Genomic DNA, 22,450 nt, shown 5'->3' with positions numbered 1-22,450 from the left:
CCCTTCCAAGACCCAGTCCTAGCAACCGGCTAACCCCAAGGGGCTGGCACCTCTTCCATGTGAAGAAAGACACCCCCCCCCCCCCCAACCTCTGAGCTCTAAAGGGGGATCATGATACCTCTGGTTCTCTCAGCAGGTGTCTTGAAACGGTCACTCCTTCACATGCACACATGTTCTCCAAAAGTGAAGATTGAAATGACTGATACCACTCAGGACTTTGCACAGAGAAAAGCAGTCATGTGACAAAGCAACGAAGCACTAAAGAGATGAAATCATGATTTGGGGGCTGGGCCAGGAACAGCCCTGGATCCGCTGCCCTCGCTGGACCCAAGGACTTTTGTCACCCAGGCTCTCCCTTCCCTCCTCAGCCTGACCACCTGGAAATGCAGCCGGGACGTGGGAGTGTCCCGGTGTCCTGGGGAGAGTAACAGCCTTCTTGCCGGAAAGGAGACGATGGGGTCCCGGCTGCCCCCTGCCCTTTGAGGACCCCCAGCCCACATTGCCTGTAATCTGTAACCATTACCAGTATACCCAGTCTTATTCCTTTTGCCCACTTCCCCATGTATTCTTTGCTCTCTTGCCCCATATAAGCAGCTGGCTTACGGGGGAGACAGAGTAGTTTTTCTAGATGACCTGCCGCTCTCCCGTACTGCTGGCATTATTGGAATCAAGGCCCATGTGTGATGCAGCCCTGTCTCTGCTGACTCGGCTCAAGTAGTGACAGGCAGCCCGGGCCCACTGGGTGTCCGGTTTCACAGTTGCTGTGATCTTGACTCTTCTATCGTAAGCCCTTGCTTTGTTTCACTGCCCCCAGCTTTAATAAACCTACTCTCACAGTCACCTGGACCCGTGTTGTGAAATCTTTCCTGCACGAAGTCAAGAACCCACACATTCCAGGTAGTGCTGGGGCAGCCCGCCTTGGTAGTGGTCTCCTTCTGGAAACACTCCCCCCCCCCCCCCCAATCTAGCTCTCAGGGGCCATCCCAAGCCGGGCCCAGCCTCTCTTACAGCCCCACCATGTACATATCACCCTCCAGGGACACATCACGGCTGTCACCTGGGCCTTTGCTTCAGCCCTCTGCCCCTCCTGGAGCATCCTCCCTGCTCTTCTCCGTGGCCACATGCGTCCTGAAGATTCAGCTCCAAGGTCACCCCTCCTGAGAAGTCCTTCCCCCTCCATCCCACTCTCCACTCTACCCGCCTGCGCCGGGCCCTCAGGGGAGCCATGTGGTGGAACAGAAACAGGTGAGGACTTCAGAGTCCCATCTAGGGGTAAAAGCAGGCTCCACCACAGTGTGGCCTTGGGCCAGCTACATTTTTTAAGCCTTGAACTTGTGCCCTGTAAAATGGAGCCAACAGGATGTGGGGCCATAGCAAGGGTGGCTGGTGCCCAGTCCTGGCTGTCTCCCACCTGTGGGCCCCCCCTCCCTGCCGCCGGGAAGTGCACACGCTCTTCTGGACCAAGACCTTGGCACCTTGGGCCTCTTCACTGTTTTTACTCTCCACACTACTGACATCAAATGGGTGGGTTTTTTCCACACCAACAACCAATTCTCCAACTCTCAGGACACCGTGATTCAATTCAATTCTGGCAGAACAAGAATATTGGGGACTAGTTATGGTATGGGAAATATTAATCATGCTCTGTTAACCATGATTGCCTTGTTCTGGTTAGAGAAAGGACCTTCTACCTTGGCTGGAAGTTGTAGGCCCCTGGGGCCTGGGCATCAACCTTGGAATGGGGTTCATTCTCATTCAAGACCTGCCTACTATCATGGGAAGATTAACAACTTTGTTGTCCAAACAATGGCGTCTCACTCCAGCCTGCATAGCCTACTTCCCATGCCTGTAATTCCTACTTCCCATGCCTGTAATTACTACTTTCCCATGTAATCTTTGTCCTACCCTATATAAGCAGCTGGTTTATGAGGGGCTGCAGAGCAGATTTTTGTGGGTGACCTGCTGCTCTCCCATGCTGCCGGCAGTATTGGAATAAACGCACATATATGATTCAACCCTGTCTCTGCTTCATTGGCTCAAGTGGTGACAGGCAGCCCGGACCCATTGATTGTCCAGTCACAGCACTATCTACCTGGAGCCAGCACCAGGCCCCATAGGTTTCAGTGCTCAGAGCCACAAGGTTGCCCACACTTCAGACACCAGTCTCAAATATGGGGTACCCAGGGTACCCAAACTGAAACCAGACAACCAGTGGGTCTGGGCTACCTATTGGCTTCTTACTTGAGCCAATTAAGCAGAAACAGGGTTGAATCAGATATGAGGGCTGATTCCAATAATGCCGGTGCCTGACCCACTCAATGGTTGAGCGTCGCTCAGTGGTTGAGCGTCGACCTATGAACCAGGAGGTCACGGTTCAATTCCTGGTCAGGGCACATGCCTGGGTTTAGGGCCCGATCCCCGAGTGAGCATGCAGGAGGCAGCTGATCAATGATTCTCTCTCGTCATTGATGTTTCTGTCTCTCTCTTCCTCTCTGAAATAAATAAAAATATACTTTTAAAATATAATGCTGGCAGTATAGGAGAGCAGCAGGTCATCCAGGAAAATCTGCTCTGCAGCCCCCACCCCCACCCCCCACCCCCAAAGCCAGCAGCTTGTATTGGGTAGGACAAAGATTACAGGGGGAAGCAGGTAAAATGAATAAGAATGGGTACAATGGTTACACTTCACAGGCAATGCAGGTGGGGCTCCATTGTTGGGAAACAAGGTTAATCTCTCTGATGGACCACACTCCCAGGTTGACTCCCAGGTCCCAGGGGCATACAGCTCCCAGTCAGGTTAGAATGTCCTTTCTTTAGTCAGAACAAAACAGTCACGCTTAACAGAGCATGCTTAATATTTCTTAAAACTATAGCTAGGCTACAGAGTTGGGAGTTCCCACAACCCCCACCCATCTTCTGTTTCAAAAATGTGCTAGAATGGCCTATAGAACTCAGGAAAACACGAGGCCTGCTTGGTCTGTGATTTAGACGGGGAGGTCTGGCGGCTCCTGGGAGGCCTGGTGGGGTGGGTGGGTGGGTGGGGTGGTCCTGAGGGCTGTCCCGGCGGCCCCCCTGCCTCAGTGTGACCGCGATCAGGCCTGGCACACAGGAGGCCTGGCACTGGGGTCCCTGAGGGAGGAGTGGGGACTGCAATCAGAGGGGGTGCTCGGCGGGTCTGGGGGAGGCGGAGGGGCAGGGGAGCCGAAGGGTCCGCGGCGGGTGGAGGAGGGACGCGCTGCAGCGCCGCGGGGCAGTCCCAGAGCCCGGCGCCTGGTCCCCGCCTGTGAACGGGCCGGGAGGATGAAAGGGCGGTTTGCAAACCGGGAAGCGCGGGCGGCGGGGCGGGGCGGGGCGGGGCGGGGGCGGAGCCCGGCCTGGGGCCCAGAGACGCCCCGCCTCGCAGTGGCCCGGGCGGCCCGGGAGGCAGCGGCGGCGGCGGCGGCGGCGGCGCGGTGGCGACAGTAAGTGCGGGCCGGAGGTCGGGCGGGCCTGGCCCCCGACCAGCTCTTCAGGGTCCCGGTCGCCCCCCGGGCTCCCGCGCTCGGCGCCCGCCCCCACGGGCCGGGCCGGAGGCTGCTCCACCGGAGCTCGGGACCCTCCCGCCCCTCCCGCTGCACGGGTCCCGCCATTGCCCCCTCCCCAGCGTCCCTGCGCCTCCGCCCGCTCTCCCCGCTGCTCCCACTCCTCTCACTGCCCTTCGCTCTGGGTCTGTCTTCTTTCTCCTCCAGACTCTCCCCCTCCTCCTCCTCGTGCATTTCCTGAGACTGCACCTCACCGTCTGGATGTGTGTGTTTTTTTGCGAGGGGGTGGGAGGAGATGGACAACTCAGCCCCAAGTGAGCTGGTTGACTTGCTCCAAACTGGGGAGCCCGGGCCTGGGCGTGTCCTCAGCGCCGAGGCCAGTCCTCCCGCGGCCTCTGGGTGGCGCCTGGTGTTCCCCAGCCGTGCGTTCCCAGTAGGTTAGCCTCACCAGCCCCGGCCCCACTTCACAGATGGGGAAAAGGGGGCCCAGAGGGGAGACTGACTCAGCCAGTGTCAGAACCCTCCTCGCAACCAGCACCAGGTCCAGAGGGCGGTCTGCAGTGGCCCCAGGCCCCACAAGTGTCTGCTTCTTTGTACAGGGGCTGCCCCTTGTCCGGGACACCCAGAAGAGAGCAGGACCGGGTGTGGCCAGCTCCTGTGGGTGCTGGAGGGACACGCCAGACAGCCAGCTCCTCCTTTTCCTTTTCAATCTAAAAGCCAGCCGCTCGCTTTTATAAACAGTAATGAGACTGCTCACTCCAGTGCCCCGGCCTGTGACCCGGGTTTGAGAAAATTCCCAGCTCTTCAGAAACTCGGTCAAGGCTGAATGGCCCTGGACAAATAGAAACCTGGAGCTGAGAAGAGGCCCCGGAGAGTGTGGGCCCAATAGCCCTGCTCTTGGCCCTGCACCCACCCTTGTAGCTGGAACATCTGGGAAGAACCACTTGCCCTTTGTCCACTGTCCTGCATGAGCCATAATTTTTGAACGCTAATTTAGAAAGTGAGTGTGAGTGTGTGGGTGTGTGTGCGCGGGCCAGCACTGTCTGGTTAGTTTGTTAGTGCTGGGTGCCCTGTGAATCAAGGCTGGGAGGAGGCTCCGCTCAGCCAGGAGAGTTTAAAATAGCCGTGCTGACTGGAATGCCGGTGTCCCGCAGGCAGCAAGCATCCTGCCTGCCTGCTCCCGGTACATGCAGCCTCAGCGAGAATATCCTGGCCACACCGAGCACATTCATTCAGCAAACATTGAGGAAGGTGCCCCGGAACGCTGTGCTCACAGCTCGCTTGCCCGAGGCCTTCCTGGAGGAGGCCCCTCTGTCCATGGTTCCTGGAGCCTGCAGACACTGGTTCACCTTGCCAAACAGCCTGCTCTCAGGGCGGCCAAGGAGTCCCCGTGGGCCTCAGACTGCTTGGCTGTGTAGCCTCACTCTTGTCATTTGGTAGCTGTGTGGCCTTCAGCAAATTGCTTAACCTTTCTGAGCCTCAGGCTTCAGCTGTTAAAAGGGCCTTAGAGTAGTACCTACCTTATTATTAGGCTGTTGTCAGGCGCAAGTGCTAGACACAGACCTTAGCGTGCATGAGTACCGGGTTTCATTTTAACTACTGGGAGTTCTTACTTGTTTGAATGTGGGACAAATCAAGTGTGTTTAAGGCCTCATCCTTTGTGTCTGAAAAAAAAAAAAAAGTAGACAGTAATTGCTGTGCTACCTAATTCCGAGGAATGTTGTGAGGCTCTCGCAGTAACGGATAAGCCTCGTGCCTGTGCGATAGGGCGTTCCCATCTCACCAGGGAAGAAAGGCCCCGTTCTGCCTGGCTTGATGCTCCGAGTTAAGGCTCAGCCTCCCATGTGAGCCGAGGCACATTCCTTTATTGATTTATTGGGGAGGGGGGAAGCTCCTGCACAGGGACTAGGGTGCCCCGTCCTCAGCTTTATGGAAGCATTTTCCATTTGTCAAGCTGCTGCCACATCCCAGGTGCTACCTAGAGCACAGACTAGGCTTGCTACCTTGCAGTCAAATTCAGCAGCCAGCCAGCCAGGTGACAAGCCCATGATGGCAGGCAACATGCTGATGTTTTGTCCAACAGCTGCCACCGTGGGCCAGGCTTTGCTAGCAGTTGTGGTTACATCGCCATTATAAAAAGGCGTAGGTTTTTTTAAAAAAAAAAACCTACAAAAACCCCCCACAAAAACAAACCTAGGCCCTAACCGGTTTGGCTCAGTGGATAGAGCGTCGGCCTGCAGACCGAAAGGTCCCAGGCTTGATTTCGGTCAAGATCATGTACCTTGGTTACAGGCACATCCTCAATAGGAGGTGTGCAGGAGGCAGCTGATCGATGTTTCTCATCGATGTTTCTAACTCTCTAGCCCTCTCCCTTCCTCTCTGTAAAAAAACAATAAAATACATTAAAAAAACAAACAAACCTAGGTTTGCTGATGGGGATATTGAGGCTCAGAAACAGGTGACTTGCCCAAGGCCATGTAGGCAATAGTTGCTGCCAACCTAGAACCCTCCCTTTGCCTCTGGCACTACCCAGATAGGGAGTGGCTGTCTCCTGGTGGGATGCGATGAGGAGAGGTGGGGGCCCAGGCAGGAGCTGCAAACCCAGGCTTGTTCGCTTACCTGGCCTGTGACATTCCACTCTTTGGACAAATGAAGTGAGGGAGGGGACTCATATGTCTCAAACTGGCTTCTGAAGGCAGCTCTAGACAACATGGGCTTAAAAAAAAGCTGTTTAATTTGAATACTTTTATTTATTTATAATTTTATTTTGAGCAGCTAATACATTTACATACTTCAAAATTCAAAAGACACAAAAGAGTATGAGGTGAAGTCCCCTCCTTCCCAATCCCCATCCCTCCTCAGAGGCAACACGGTTGGAAATTACTTGGTATCTCTCCAGACATATGTGTGTACAGTCTCCACCTAGCCAGCCTTGCTATTTTGCACAAATAGTAGCATATTCTACACACTCTCCTCCTTTCTCTCTTAAAGTTGAAAAGAGTTGAGAGAGCATTCTTTGCCTGCCAAGGGTCCTAATTCCTTTTTTACGGCTGCATAGAAACGTGACTACCTTGAGACCAGGTTTATCCTTCTGGATTGACTGCCACAGGCCCCACTATGCCATATTGCCTTACTCCCTGCCAGCCACACACTTGTTTGCTACCTGTGTTTCCCTGCATGGGGTGGGAGGTGACACCTGAGGTCACTTACAGTTCTGACATCTTGTCTTTCACCCTGATCCTTAAACCTGAAGCTCTCTAACCATGCTTTGGTGACTCCATAGACCCCAAGATGGGCATATGTTCAGCTTAGTAGGATGGGTGAGTCCCCAATTTTAGCTTTTTTAAAAAAAATATTTTTATTGATTTCAGAGAGGACAGGAGAGAGATAGAAACATCAATAATGAGAGATAATCGCCCCCCCACTGGGGATCAAACCCACAACATGGGCATGTGCCCTGACCAATAATTGAACGTGACCTCCTGGTTCACAGGTCAACACCCAACCACTGAGGCACTCCAGCTGGGCACCCAGCTTTAGCTTCTGATCACCTGCCCTGTCTCTGTTTCTCTCTCTGTTTCAACAGTGGCCTTTGTCTCAGAGGATAACATCCATCAGAGTTCAAACTCCACCTATAGAACCGCAAGCAGCTCTCTGTGTTCGGACCAGGAAGCACTGTTTGAGAAGCGGCTGGACCGCTCACCACCCAGCCTGCCAAGGCCCGAGGACCGCTTCAACGGTGCCTACATCATCTTCTTCAGCCTGGGCATTGGCGGCCTCCTGCCATGGAACTTCTTTGTCACTGCCAAGGACTACTGGGTATTCAAACTCCGAAACTGCTCCAGCCCAGCCCCAGGGGAGAAACCTGAGGACTCGGACATCCTGGTAAGGGCATGTTCCTCCTGGGAGGGGGGGTGCACTCTGCCTGGATGGGGGGAAGGGCAGCTTTCCTTGGGTGCGCCATACTGGGAAGGTTTGTGGCCTGCTGAGGATATACGAATTAGGAAGCCATGCGGAGTAGAGTAGAAAGAATTCAATTCAATCTTCAGACATGCTTTGTGTTGTGTATGAGGCCTCCTGCTTCATGGGACAGGAGAAGATGCAAATGTATAAGACACAGTCCCAGTCTTCAGATGTCTTACTATTTAATTTTGGAAGATGAAAATGACGATTCTCTGTAGTATAGTGTGGTAAACCCAAGAATCCAGAGTCCATGCCTACAGAGCTTTGAAAGGGTGGATCTAGTAGCATTAAGTTCAGCTGTGAGTTATAGAAAATTCCAAAAGCGTAGTGTCTAAGCAAGATGGAAGGTAATTTTTCTTTCCTGTTCAAGTCTGGAGGGGCCAGCTCAACCCTGGTATGATGTTCCATGTTGTCAGGAACCTAGTTGTTTCACCATGTGTAGCTTCTATGTTCAATATTACTTCACAGTCCAGGATGGCTGTTGGAATTCAGCCATTACATCAAATAGGAAGAAGAGAAGGAGAGGCATAAGGAAACTCCAGCAAAGAACACACTTGCTTTTGGTCACATTGAACTCATTGGTCAGAACTTGGTCATGTGACCTCATGAGCTGCAAAGGAGGCTGGGAGATGTAGTATTTCTCCCCCCCCCCCCCCCAGACCCATGTGACCAGCTAAAATGGGTGGTTGGATAGTTATGGAAGACGGGGAAAATGCAGACTCAGGGATAAGTAGTCTCATCACCAAGAGAGATTGCTGTGCCCTAGCCAGTTTGGCTTAGTGGATAGAGTTTCAGTCTGGACTGAAGGGTCCTGGGTTCAATTTCAGTCAAGGGCACACGCTCAGGTTGCAGGCTCAATCCCCAGTAGTGGGGGTGCAGGAGGCAGCCAATCAATGATTCTCTCTCATCACTGATGTTTCTATCTCTCCCTCTCCCTTGATCTCTGAAATAAATAAAAATATATTTTAAAAAGTTAAAAAGAGCGAATGCTGTGAATCAGAGCAGGTGGATTAGAAGAATGGGGAGGAGACATTCCAGGTGGAAGAAAAAGCCTGGGCAAAGGCAGGATGGGAGAAAGGTCAGGCGCACACGAGGAGCAGTAAAGCACCTGATTTTGCCGTAAGAGAGAAATAAGGCTTGAGGTCATTGCCTGGGCCTTGAATGTCAGCACGAGGAGTCTAAATTCTGTTTGGCTAGCGGCTCACTTTGTGGGGTGACTTTTCCCTTGGGCTGGAGGGGTATTAAAGAAAAAATTATTCTGCCACTTGAGGCTTTACTGAAGACTATTGCAATAAGAGAGAGATCAGGCTCAGCACCTATTACTCAAGGACAAGTGGGGATTTATAGCCAAAGAGTGGAGTGAGGGGGTCAGTGGATGGAAAATTACTAAGAGGGGCCACCAAGGGTGGGGGCATTCTTGCTAAAAAGCAGGGTAAGGGCATATACGCAAGGTATGGGATGAGGAACTTGATCAAATATCAAGGGGGATCAGATATCAAGGGTGGGGATTTTCAATAAACTGACTTAGCAGGATTCTTGCTAAGATGGCTGGGCAGCCTGGGGTGTGGGTGTGGTTGGGGGCAAGGTGGAGGCCTAGTCAGGAATTGAGCTCAGAGGTTTGGATCATCTTTGTCAGGAGCCTCAACTGATCTAGGTCAGTGTCTGCTCTCTCTTGAAAGTTCATGGATGGGGACGCGGGGGCCTCTGAAGGCATGCCTGGCTGGGGGTTGCTAGCTGCCCCTCTCCTCTAGGGGTGCCCCAGGAGACAAGAAGAGGGTACCCTAGCAGACCTTAGTCATACCCCTCAACTGGCCCAGGAGGTGGCTCACCTCCCCTTCCTGAAAGCACCTTTGACCTCCCTGACCTAACCCCTGGGAACTTGCCCCAGTTTTGTCGGACTGAATGGGACACGGTGACTGAGGTTTCCCTGTTGTCTGTTTTGAGGATCCTGCCAGGGTTTCACATCAGAATGACCCAGGGAGCTTTCAAAAAAATCACATCAGAATGACCCAGGGAGCTTTCAAAAAAATCACATCAGAATGACCTAGGGAGCTTTCAAAAAATCCACCCCAGAAATTAGGATTGAATTAGGTCCCTTAATTCTGGCCCCTTGTGAGGGCCTGCTGCTGTTAACTGAGCAATTCATAGCTGCCTCCAGGGACCAGAGCAGCGCAGAGGTGTCCTGGGAGCATAGTGTGGTGGTTAGAGCCTCCTCCTCCAGGGTGTTCCTAGGGGCAGACGTGCCTGGAGCTTGTTGGTGATGCAGAGTCTCAGGCCCCGCCAGATCGGTAGCTGGCGGGCACAGTAGGGTTGGAGAAGCACTGGCGAGGGCATGGCTCCTGGAAGCAGACGGCACCGGCTCCCGCTCCGCCTCAGGTAGCTCTGGCCTCCCTGCGCTGCCTCGTCTTCCTGGTATGGAACAGGAGGAGAACGCTAGCAGCATTCTTGGGGTTGTTGTGAGGATTAAGTAAATTACTCTGCACACAAAGCACTTAGAACGGGGCTGGCACGGTGCTGCAAGGGCTGCATAAACATTATTATCGTTATTATCATCCGGGGGATGCGGCCCCGGTGTATTTCCAGATGTCTGGCTTACCCGGGTGCTTTATGATCCACTTTTATTTACCAGTGACTCAAGCACCCAGCTTTCTGCTGGCCTCGGTAAATCACCCAGCCGCTTAGGCTTCCTCCAGAAGGTCCCGGTCTGGCTGGGCCGGCACCAGCCTAGGGTGGCCCCAGACCCAGTTTACACGTGTCCCGGTCCTGTCCCTGTCCCAGCCCCCGGGAGCAGGCTGCCCCAGAGCAGGAGAGGGTGTGCTGGCGGGCCTCTGGGAACCCGGCCCAGCCCCCAATCACGGACGGGGCTGCACAGTAGGCGTCTGCCTTGAGCTGTTCTCGCTGCAAGGCGATCCCATCCCAGCTGCAGGCACTTAGCATGCCAGGCCCTGCTACGATGCTTTATTGCCTCTTTCCAAGTGCTGGCAGGTGCAAATGTAGTACCTGCGGCTGCCCAGAGCTCCTGGCTCTTGGCATCAGAGATGAGAGACCTGTCACCCCTCGATTCATGGTCCGGGTTTGGGAAACAGGCATGCTGGGGCGTTGCTGCATTTTGTAGGCCATTTCTCTTTGCCTAATTCCCTATTCCTGCCGCCCACCTCCCCAATTCTTCCCTCCTCTCTTCCCGATCTCCCTGCGAGAGGCGGCTGGTCTGCTCGGTCACCTGAGGGCCACTTTGGGGGAAGGAGGGGCCAGAGTCAAATGGGTCTGCCTCCCGCCGCCACCTGCAACTCAGTTAGCTGTGGGTCTGGGTGTTGTTGTTTTTCTGTCCTTTCCTTTTAATATTTCCCAGGGATGGATACCATCGGCTGGTGAGTTTGACTCAGTAGCAATGTTTGCACAGGGTCCCTCCTCCCAAATTATGTCATTTTCAAGGTCACCCGCCATCCCAGGCTCATTTTCTGCTGCCGGGAACAGTTTGGGGAATGGTTTAGCAATTGCCCCTTTGTCTCTGTTCTCTGGGATAAGAACTTCGAATGAACCCACCACAGGCCCGTGGACCCAGAGCTAAAAAAAAAAAATTAGAGCATAAATAAGGAAGAATTGACATGAAAAAATGGTGCAGGGAGCCAGGACAACCTCCATCTCTGAGCCCCAACTCTGTGCTCACCGTGCTGGCAGGGGTATTAAATGCAGTGTCTCTAATTAACTCCGTTCTTTTCAGACACAGAGCCAGAGCTCAGAGAGGTTTAGTAACCTGCCCCAGGTCACACAGCCAGGCAGGGCTGTAGGGAGCTTCACGGAGCTTTAGGTGGAGAGGTGATTACAAAGCTGGTCATGCTCAGAGAGTGGTGCACAGGGGCCTGTCCTGGAGACCAGCCCCGCCCCCCTGCCCCCCCCCCACACACACACACACCCCGACTCTGCCCAACACTCTTTCTCCGTGTGGAGAGGCTCCCTTGGCCCGGGCAGCCCAGGTGCCTTGGCTCTGCCCCTGGATTCTCAACCCAGTTTCCAGGCTGCCAGCATCCCTGATCCCTCCCACCACCCTTCCCACCCCCAGGTTCGTAAGCTATCCCTGATCCTGGGGTCTCTGCCTTCCCCTTGGCCTCTCCCGCAGGCCTGTACGGCTGCCCCTGGGCAGGGACCGTCAGCTGGACTGCCTCCTTTCTGCCCCAGAGAGGAGAGTGACCGCTCCTTTTCCTGGACTTTCCCTGCCGTGAGACCTCCACCACGAGGCCTCCATGGCTCCCCTTCTCCCCCCCCCCCCCACATGTTCTTCCTGTGCACCTCAGCCTGCCAGGGCTCCTCTCGGAGGGGCTGCCGGACGTGGCCAGGTCGTGGGTGGGACCCACAATCCCACTTGGTGTCAGCAGGGCCAGAGCCCAGGCTTGGCAATCTACTGCTGTCCCGTTCCCCTCACGGCCAGAGCGGGCCCCAAAAGCCCAGCCCAGGGCAGGGGGCAGATGCCTCTCTTACTCCTGGGAGCCTCCACTGCTGCTACCCTCTGAGTTAGGGGCTCCCCTCTGGAACCCCAGAGCCACAGTACTTCCCCTTTAGGTTCTCACCACACAACTCGTGGTGCTGAGCACTTGCTGCGGGGGGCCATTGCTCTCCGAGCTTTGCCTGGATGATCTCGTCTCACCCGCGGCACCCCCGTGAGGCAGGAAGTGTGATTGTCCATGAAGACAGTACCTGTTTCACAGTGAGGATGCCTCCGCCACCAAACTGCTCGCTCTTTGGGGCGCGTGAGTACAGCTCTCTCGCCGTACATGCCTGTGGCCCTGGAACAGCTAGCACAGTGTGTGTGCGGCACACAGTACACATTGGCCGTGCTAGTTATTCTATGGCTGGGGAGGAAAGCCCCATCACCCCAATCCAAGATAAGGATGGCATGGCTCTGCAAAGCGTAGAAGAAGATCTGGGGGTCACAGTGGCCATCCCCAAAGGAGTTCTTACAATGGGGAAGGGACCCAGGTTGGCCCGGTGCAGCAGGTGGGGGCTTACCTTCCTTTGCAGCACCCGGGTGCTGGCCCAACCCCTCAGCCCCTCAAAGAAGCAAGATAGCATGACTAGGGAGCCATTCTTACGACTAAGAACAGACATTCCAATTCAGGGAGGAGGGGTTGAAAGAAACCAGGATGAACTAGTTTGGAGAAGAGGAAACTGGAGGACAGATGATCAGCGGTCTTGACAATGACCTGCTCAACACAAAGCCCCTGCCATGCAGCCCATGTCCACCCCCCACTGGACCTGCCATCCTAACTCCAGGATGAGCTGGTGAGTTAGGTGTGGTCTTCCCCAATTTCTAGATGGAGAAACTGGGACTCACAGATTTTAGACCACCAACCCAAGGTCATTTGCTAGCAAGCGGTACCCAGCATGCTCTCTGGCTTCTTCCTCCACTCTGATGGTCTCAGCTCTGGCTGCACACTAAGATCACCTGGGAGCTTTGAAAGCCTCATCACCCACCCAGTTCTGGTGCAGTCTACGGAGAGGCATGAGCATTTTAAGACTTTCCAGTGAGGCTGACCTGCAGCCACAGGCTCAGGTGAAAGGTTACAGTTGTTCTCTGCCTCCACCAGAGCGCCCACGGAACCGGCGTAGGCTGCTTCCGAGAGACCTAGGGGAGCCCTCGGAGAACCTCCCGCAGCGCCCGTTCCTAAGCTGGCGGAGGCAGGAGTGTTTCCTCCTCGGAGAATGAGAGCAGTCTCCCTGCTGGAAGGTCAAGGAATGGCTTTCCCGGGCCTAGCCTACATCAGAGTACGGGCTCCTCACTGGGACCCTTACAAACGTCAGTGAGTGGAGGCTCGATGGCCCTTCCTCTGGGTCAGTGGTCCCTTTGGTGGCAGCTGGGGGCTCCAGAGCCACTCCCTCTCCCTCCCTGTTCACCAGACCCCCGGAAAAGGAGCAGCAGGGCCGACTGGGCCCGGAGGTGGATGTCCTGGCCCCTGGGGTGACACAAGCAAGAGAAAGTGAAGCCACGGGAACAGGAGAGGAAAACCCTCTGGAGAGGTGTCCTGGCCCCTGCTCCTCTGAGCTGCTGTCACCCAGGGCCAGCCGGTGCCTCTCTGCTGGATCCGGTGGGGGACTGGGACCTGCTCCAGGAGTTGAGGAGTGATGGGTAATTTACTTTTGAAAAGCTCCGTACCTGGGAGAAAGCTGGGTCTGTCTGTCTCACGGGACCACAGGGTAGCTGGGAGGAGCCCGGGTGGCGACAGAAGGACTTCTTTCAGCTCCTGTCCGAGCAGTGTCCTCACCGCTGTGTGGCTTGGGGCCGGGCTCTGTGGCCCCTGGGCCTCTTGCACAGACGTCCCCTGGCGCACTTGCAGAGCTCCAGTCGCTGGGAGGGAGGTTCTGATACTTATTGCTCATCTCTTACGAGGTAGCTGCTGGATGAGGACTGTGCAGAGTCCTAATAACATTCACTGCCTTACCATGTGCTGGCCACTGTGCTAAGGGTTCTGGTTCTTTCTTTAATTCCACAGAATGTGTTAAGCAACCCACTGTGTGCCAGAGGCTTTATTTTAAATACTAGAGGTCCAGTGCATGAAACTCGTGCACTGGGGGGGGGGGGGGGGGGGGGCGGGTTGGAGGTCCCTCAGCCCAGCCTGCGCCCTCTCACAGTCTGGAACTCCTTGCTTCTTACCACCCACCTGCTTGCTGCTCCTTAACGCTTGGCTTGCTGCTCCTTAGCGCTGCTGCAGAGGCGGGAGAGGCTCTTACCACCACCCTGTGCTCACCAGCCATGAACCCGGCTTCTGGCTGAGCAGCACTCCCCCGTGGAAGCACATTGACCACCAGGGGCAGTTCCTGCATTGAGTGTCTACCCCTGGTGGTCAGTGCACATCATAGCGACTGGTGTTTCTGGTCGTTCCACTGTAACCATTGCTTAGGCTTTTATTATATAGATATTTTTATTGATTTCAGAGAGGAAGGGAGAGGGAGAGAAACATCAAAGATGAGAATCATTGATCAGCTGCCTCCTGCACACCTCCAACTGGGGATCGAGCCTGCAACCTGGGCATGTACCTTGAACGTACCTCCTGGTTCATAGGTCAATGCTCAACCACTGAGCTACACCAGCTAGGCCAGAGGCTTTATTTTCATGATCTCTTTTGGTCCTTACTAAGCCCCAAGGACAGTTATTATTTTACCCATTTTACAGAGCAGGAAACCAAGGCTCAAAAAATGGAAGTGGTTTGTCCCAGACACAAAGCAAGTGACAACAGGGACTCACACGGGGCCACCTGCGCCCACGTGGTCCATTCTCTGGACCCTGTGCTCCATGTCGGAGCGTTCATGTGTTTTCAGACTTCTTTTGACCACAATGCACCTGTTCCCTCGATGACATGTGCAGGCCCTACATGTCCATAATGGAAACAACAGCTTCATGAAGCGGCATCTACACTTTGAAAAAAACTGATTGTAGATTTCAAGGAGGAGCAAGTGATCATCTGTGCAATCTTATACTATTCATTGGCTTGTAAGCCACCCAGGCTGAGGGTGGAGAGTCTGCCTTTGGATTTAACCTTGTGTAGTAGGTCCTTGGTGGCCTTGGGGACAGCCCCATGGGGGGGGGGGGGACGCAGAAGCTGGACCCCTGGCTGTGGGGGAGGGGTGGGAGAGGGGACATCAGAGTCAGCAAACCTGGAGAACTGTCTCTAGGAGTTTTGCTTTTAAAACTCTCTCATTCTAGAAATGAGGCGGGAATTATAGGGAAAGTGTGGTCAGGAAAGGCACCGATTTTCTGGTTTTGTTCGTTGATAGAGAAGTAGCAGCCAATTTGTGTGTTCATGTGAATGGTCCAGTGGAGAGGGAGACACAGGTGCTGAGGGAGAGGAGGACGCACAGCTGAGGGAGGTCCCTGAGCAGACAGAGGGCCTGGGCCCAGGTGCACAGGAGGGGGTCCCAGCAAAGCATGCGGACAGTTCATCTTTAGGAATAGGAGAGGAGGCAGCCGAAGATGAAATGAAATCCGATTCTGGTCCTGACCTGTTAAGTGAATTTCATGTCCTTTAGTGGGTTGCAATCTACAATTTGAAAAATCCCGCTCTACCTGTTTGCCTCTAACCTCACAGCCACGAGGATGTATTTTGCCCTCACTCCACAGAGCCATGAAGGCAAGAATGGGGGCTGCAGCCCAGGGGCATCCAAATTGGCATTGGGTTTCCTGGGGCGTTTGGCCAACACCCAGGTTCCTGGACCCCTCCCTGCTGGCTCCTTCTCCCCAGGTGGGCCTGTGCACTGGCTGGCTGGCAGAAGGGCAGGTATCTGGGAGCCGCTTCCTGGGTGCCGCTTGCTGTTCGGTGAGAAGCACGCACCCTTCTGGATGTGGGTGGATCATGGCGCTCCGCGTGTCACTCCAGAAAGAGGCACAGACTCCGTTAGGCAAGCTGCTGCTGAAGAGCAGAGTTCCAAAGAACGGTGCTCAGTGAAGCACCCCTCCTCCCCATGGAAACATGCTAATGCAGGGTTTTGCTTGAGCCCCGTTGTCCCAGAAAAGGAGGTGGCAGGTTGGTCTAGGGCAGTGGTCGGCAAACTCATCAGTCGACAGAGCCAAATATCAACAGTACAACGATTGAAATTTCTTTTGAGAGCCAAATTTTTTAAACTTAAACTTCTTCTAACGCCACTTCTTCAAAATAGACTCACCCAGGCCGTGGTATTTTGTGGAAGAGCCACACTCAAGGGGCCAAAGAGCCGCATGTGGCTTGCGAGCCGCGGTTTGCCGACCACGGGCCTAGGGAATGGGTCTCTGGGCTTCCTGCACAGGGCGTGGGTGAGTGGCTGCCAGCCGTCCAGTGGCTTAGGCAAGTTTGGATGGCAGCTCTAAATCATTTTTAAAAATTAGAACCAAAAATGAGTGATTTCTTTTTTTTAATTCCCTTGTCCACCCTCTGATTCTAAATGCAGACCCAGCCAGCATGCCATTCCCAATAAATATACCTGTGATGGCTTTTTCTTCTGTTTTTAGCTCTCGCTGCGTCCTGCAGAGGCAGAGAAAAAACCCGACTTGAAGCGCTGTCACTCATGTCGTTGGTGGCCTCAGACTTCTCAAATTCTCTTTTTATTTTCTCCCCGTGTGCTCGTGGCCCGGTCTCCCCACCTGTGCCTGGCTCCCTGGCCCTCCTGGGCTATCGATCGCTCCCCCTCTGACTTCGATTTTATTTCCTCCCACACTCGTCCTTAGAATCCAGAGGCGATTTCCTGGACAAATTAGAACATGGCCTGGGCCTTAAGTGCTCAAGTGTCTCCTTAACGTGATTGATCATTGCGACTACCCAGAGAGCAGAACCAAATTGGAGTCTGTGGCGGGCGCCTTCGTTACAGGGATCATTGTCTGGGAGGGGTCTGAGGGGACCCTTGCTGGCCTCTTGGGGGTGCTCTGTGCATGTGTGTATTTGTGGGGTGTGTGTGTGTGTGTGTGTATGCGTGCACTCAAGGCCTGTAGCAGCCAACGTGGTTTTGTGGATTTCAACCCACGTGAACCTCCAAAGACAAACAGCCTCCCCAGATGGGAGAAGTGATGTCTGTGAGGAAGTGTCGCTCTGTCTACTAAGGACCCGTTTTTTTTGGTGGTTCTCCTGGGTTCCTTCTGCAGAGAGCAGCCGGAGCACCCCCGGACCACCTCCTCTTTCCCACGTGCCACAGAGCATGGTCCCTATCCCCCACGGTCAGCCTTGGGACACTGACTCAGGGCACCCACTGGGAGCTGCAGAAGCTGCCCCGGGCAGGCGCGGGCTGTGCGGTAGGTGGGGAGTTTCCTGGAAGGCCACTTCCTGCTTGCCCTGCCACATGGTCAGCCTGCAGAGGAGGAAGGACAGGCTGCCCACGCATCAGCAGGAACCGAACCGCAAAGCAGCTCTCACCCCTCAGAGGTCGGGGTCCCTGTGCGTGGGTTTCCCGGGCTCCCTCTGTCTCTGACCCTTCCCTCCGTCTGTTTCTGAGACACTTTTCTGCCTGCTAAGGTTCCAGCTGAGGGTGCACAGCGAGAACAGAAGGGATAAAAGTCAGAGGCCAGCTTGGCCCTTGTTGGGAGCCCGGCACAGGGTGGACAGAGGAGGGGTGGAAGGGTGGACAGAAATGATGTTTCCATCTTCCGAGCTCACCCCGCGTGGAGAAAGGTCTGGGCTTCAGGAGAGCTGGGCTGTTTCTGACTTGGTTTCAAATTTGCTGGGTGTCTTGGGTTTCCATTTCTTTACTTAAGAAACTAGACCCAGGTGGCGCACTTTTTCTGCGAAGGGCCAAGTGGTAAATATTTTAGGCTTGTGGGCCATGGGATCTCTCGCAGCGACTTGATTCTGCCCTTGTGGAGTGAAAGCCGCCACAGACAAGTCACAGAGCTGCAGCGCTGGCCCGGGGCAGCGGCTGCCGATCCCCGGACTCCCGGCGGTCCTCCCCTCGTGCTCTGAGGCCTGTGATAGGTACCTGCCCTGCTTATTTCTCTTCCCGACACTTGCCCCTGCCCGCCACATTATCTGTTTACTTGTGTATGCATTTGCCGCCTGTCTCCTTGGCCAAACGTCAGTTCCAGGCAAGCGGGAACGTGGACTACACCCCCTGTGCCTGGAATACCGACTGAGCTCAACGAGTACGTGCAGAAGGATGGCTTCACTCTAAGTGCTTGTGGAGGGCACGTCGCATCGGTGCGGGGCTGGGGGGACAGAGGGCACAGGAGGAAGAACCTCTTCCCAGGATTATACGCCACTGTGGTCCCGCCGTCAGGGGTTTGGGATCTCATCGTGGGTCATTATTTGCCCGGCATGCACCGGAGCAGACTCCCGTCCCTGCCCAGTCAACGGCACTCCCTACTTACTCCAAGGTGGTCAAGCCTGAAAGTGAGGGTTACCCTTTATTTCTCTGTCCTTCCATCCCACATTCAATTCGTTAGCAAGTCCTGTCAATTCTCCCCCTGAAATGGCTCAAGTCCGTCCAACTCTCGGCTCCACAGCCACCGTCCTGGCTGCAGCCTCCCTGGCCACTGGCTCCCAGGCACCCCCTCCAATCATTTTCCACGGAGGCTGCAGGTGTGCTCTTTTAAAGACATAGAATAGAGAGGCCATGCACGGTGAAGGGTAGGGCACAAGCTCTGGGGACAGAGGGCTGAATTTGAGCTGTGCGACTTTGAGCAAGTGCCTGACTTCTCCCGAGCCTCAGTTTCCTCATCGGCAGCACGAATCTTCCCTCCAGGGGGTGCTGTGCGCTGCCTTTTTAGGGGGTTGGAGTGGAGGGGAGGAGGGGCTGGTGGCTAGAGACCGAAAAGTCCGGGAGGGTTTTTCCTTAGCCCGAGGGAGACCTGAGGGAGCCTTTTAGCCAGAAAAGGAGGAAGGACCAGCAGTGAGGGAGAGAAAATGCAGGCAAGGAAGGTGAGGGTTCCTGGTGCGAGTCTCCGAGAAGGCGTTTTAGGCTGTAGGCCGCGCACCTTGTTGCTGAGAGGAGAGGAGGTGTACCCCAGAAATCCTTACACAGAGGGAGGCGCATTCCAGAAAACCTGGGGACGCTGCTTGTCCTCTGGCGAGGATTCCCAAGGAGATAGGAAAAGGGGTTGCAGCTGGGGAGGGCCTCCCAGCCATTACAGAGCAAGATGGATAGTCACCCCTCCTCCCCCCGGAGCCCAGGCCCGGAGGTGGCCTGAGAGGCCAACATCAGGGGACTGACGGGGGGTCCAGCCTTGGAGTGGCTGGGTCTCTGGCCAGCATCTTTCCAGGGCTCACCCGCCTCATTCTGCCCCAGCTTTCGTCTGCCCTGGCCGCTCCCTCACACCTCGGTTGATGTGGATTCCTGTCTCCCTCGCTCCTCTGGCCGTCTGGCCCTTGGAACAGGCCCTGCCCCTTCCTCCCCGCCCAGCCAGTCCTCTTCGCTCACCCAGGCCCCGGGGCACACACCATTAGCTTCCCCGGGCCAGTGCCCCATACGGGGCCTTGGAACGTGCAGATAGGATGTCACCCCACCCCTTGTGGGGACACCTGCCCTCTGCTCACTCCTTGGCCTACCCAGGAATGGCTTCAGCTTCCCCTGCAGCATCCCAGGCCGCAACTTCGCCGTGGCCAGCAATTCTTGGCTCCAGCCTGCTCGCTGCTACTAATTTCACGCCCCTGTGATCCAGGTAACGCTTTGCTGCCTCGAGCTGCCACCCCCAGGCTGGAATCGCTTTTCCTCGCCCCGCCCCGCAGGAGGCCCGCTGCCTCTGCCGCCTCGCTCTGGAGGTGGGGGCCGCACAAAGCTGCCTCGCGAAGCCCTGCGCCAAGTGAGCCTGCCGCAGCTCGTGACTAATTTGCCGCACTTATTTCAAAGTGCCCAAGTGGCATTCGGGGGGGGGGGGGGGAGCTTAACCAGGGCCTGCCAGAGATAAACGGGCTCATTCCGGGGCCTCCCTGCCCCAAGAAGCCTCTTTACCTGGACTCTGAGCCCAGAATTAAATTCTTCCAGAAGAGACGCTTAGCACGGAGCCTCTCAGCGTGGCGGCGGAGAGGAAGCGTTCCCCATCATAAAGTGGGCCTCACATCTGGCCAGCTGGCTCCGTGGGCTTTTAAATTGTGTTTGAAGAGCCTCTCTCCCCCTTCCCGGTGTTCACAGACTGGGCCAGAGTGGAACCAGTGAAAATGAGTGTCCTCCTCTCCATGGCAAGGGATCAAGTGCCCTGTGCCCAGGCACAAGTGGCTCCTCCCTGCTGAGCTGGTACCTGGGGGCCCTCTCGGACCAGGCCCCTCTGGGCCAGGGTCTGTCCATAGGCTGGTCTTTAAAATATATAGAGAGGAAGGTACAGGGAGAGAGAGAGAGATAGAAACATCAATGATGAGAGAGAATCATTGATCAGCTGCCTCCTGCACGCCCCACATGGGATCGAGCCTGAAACCCAGGCATGTGCCCTGACCGGGAATCGACCTGTGACCCCCTGGTTCAGAGGTGGACGCTCAACCACTGAGCCACACCGGCTGGGCCATAGGCTGGGTTCTGAGCCCCACCCCCACCCTGCGGGCGGTGGGGCTTTGCTGGGTTTGCGCAGCGAGGGGAGAGGCTGGGAGCCTGCCCGGTGCTTCCCAGCTATAATATCCTCTTTAACACGGTCTGTGCTTATCAGCGGACCGTGTCCATCCATTTTGGTGGCTGACAGAGTGAGCGCTTTTCTCGTAATCTCTTTCTTTTTAACACCACTGAGATCCAGGGCCTGTGGAAATGCCCAGGAGAGTGGACAGTGGGTTTTAAGGGGAAGAAAGAGTTAACAGACAGGGGAGGGAAACCCCATCATTTGCTGGCTTGGGCAGGTCCCCTGCACCTACTGGCTGGGCAGGGGGAAGGGGCCACTCGGATGGAACCTTCAGGCTGGTCCCTGCTCGCTGCAGGGAAGGCACGCGGACTGGTAGTCCTGGCCACTGGTCATCCCAGGGACACCCTGCAATCCCAGGGACAGTGTTTGGGCTTGTGTGCCTCTGAGGCCGGCAGACTCAGCTAGGGCGGTTTGTGGAGTAATAAGTACCTCCCTTCTCATCTCCCCCCTCCTCTTGTCCTGCATCAGAAGGTCCTGCCCCCAGCACTCGCCAGATCTGCACCTCTGTGCAATCACCCACCTCTTTCAGCCTCGGGCTTCCTATCTGTAAAGTGGGAGCATTCCCCGCTCTGCCTTGTTCTCACAGGCTGTGTTAAGAGCAAAGGCACTGGGGTCTGGTCAGGCCCCATGGAAGCGGTTTTGTTCAAATATCAGTGACCTGGCACTCTGCGGGGCTGTTACCTGGCGGGTGCCGAGGGTGAGTGACCTCTGCTATTACTGCTCCAGGAGGCCAAGCGCCGAGCCCTCGGAGCCCCAGGTAACTGCCGGTGCAGGGGAACTGACTAGTGAAGGGCAGGGAGGTTGGATGAGACTTTCCGGGAGCAGTTTTCTCTGTTCCTCAGAGCTGGGCCTTGCTCCCCAGGGGGTCGGAGAATTCAGAATGGTGACTGATGGGCTCTCTCTCATTAGCACCCTGAGGGGCGAGGTGGGCGATGTGGCTCATTTCTGCCTCCGTCCCAGTGTGTTTGGAGACAGCAGAGCAGTTTGCTCTGCGCTCAGCAGATTCCTCCCGATGCTGAGGAAAGCCTCGGGGTTTACTCCAAAAAAACTTGGGTTGGAGTCCTAAGTGACAGACATCTCTCCATGCCTCTGCCTGTGCTGTTCCCCCCTCCGCTAGCACCCACCTCCCAGATCTGTCTGGCAAACTTCCCCCAGCCTTTCAGGGAATGCCTGGGGAAGCGCCCAGCCCCGCCCCCTCCTGCTGCACCCGCTGCACCCCTATCCACCACGATACAGCCTAGGATTACACCGACCACACGCTCCCTGAGGGCATCGGGCACCTTGTGCTTTCTATTTTACACACCCAACACCAGCTCAGTGCACACAAGGATGCGTTAAAACAGGAAGTGATAGCGATCTGGATGGACGGTGGCCTCCCAGCCAGACTGAGGGCCAGGAGGTTCCCAGCCTCTGGGTGTCCTACCCGCTGAGGCAGGGCAGCCTGCTCGGGAGGCCTCATTATCTGATAGTGTCCTGCCTGGTGTCCTGCCTGCGGCATCCGCCCACCGGCCAGCCCTGCCTTCTTGCTGAGTCACACACCGTCCTTCACCTGCAATTACGCAAGACCCACCCCGACCCCAGGGCTGCCATGTTGCACAACTCTGAGGGGCTCCCCTGTCTTACAGTCCACGGATGGTGCCCCCTGTGGTTGCTGTCGTAGGAGGTCACCCAGTACCATTGCCCTCCACTCCTCCGGGGCCACAGCTGGCCTTCGGGGTCCTTGGTTCACCCCTGGAGGTAGAGCCATGTTCATCAACCAGGTTGCAGGGCACCTGGTGGGTAAAGAACAGCAGAGCCTTTGAGGGAGTGCTCAGGTGTCGGGCCCAGCGGAGGTGAACTGTGGCATCAGTTACCCCAAAGCATCGCGTTCCCTAAAATCACTCTGTGGGATGACGATTGCGGGTTGCTCCGGAGGGAG

At 55.6% G+C, this 22,450-nt stretch overlaps 1 protein-coding gene across 1 annotated transcript in view; it reads left to right on the top strand.

Annotated features, from left to right (window-relative positions):
* The first annotated feature begins 3,408 nt into the window (after nucleotides 1–3,408).
* The window catches only part of SLC29A3 (solute carrier family 29 member 3), a 39,236-nt gene continuing 20,194 nt past the window's right edge, over nucleotides 3,409–22,450 (top strand). The window contains exons 1-2 of the mRNA XM_079793531.1: nucleotides 3,409–3,461; nucleotides 7,108–7,406. Coding sequence (XP_079649657.1) covers nucleotide 3,461; nucleotides 7,108–7,406 — 300 coding nt within the window. The 5' untranslated portion in view covers nucleotides 3,409–3,460. The remainder of the gene's footprint in view (nucleotides 3,462–7,107; nucleotides 7,407–22,450) is intronic.

This window comes from Cnephaeus nilssonii (assembly GCF_951640355.1).
Source record: "Cnephaeus nilssonii genome assembly, chromosome: 16".
In the NCBI taxonomy this organism is placed as follows: Eukaryota; Metazoa; Chordata; class Mammalia; order Chiroptera; family Vespertilionidae; genus Cnephaeus; species Cnephaeus nilssonii.
The sequence above is the reverse complement of the archived record's forward strand: the minus strand, read 5'-3'. Positions and strand labels throughout refer to the sequence as shown.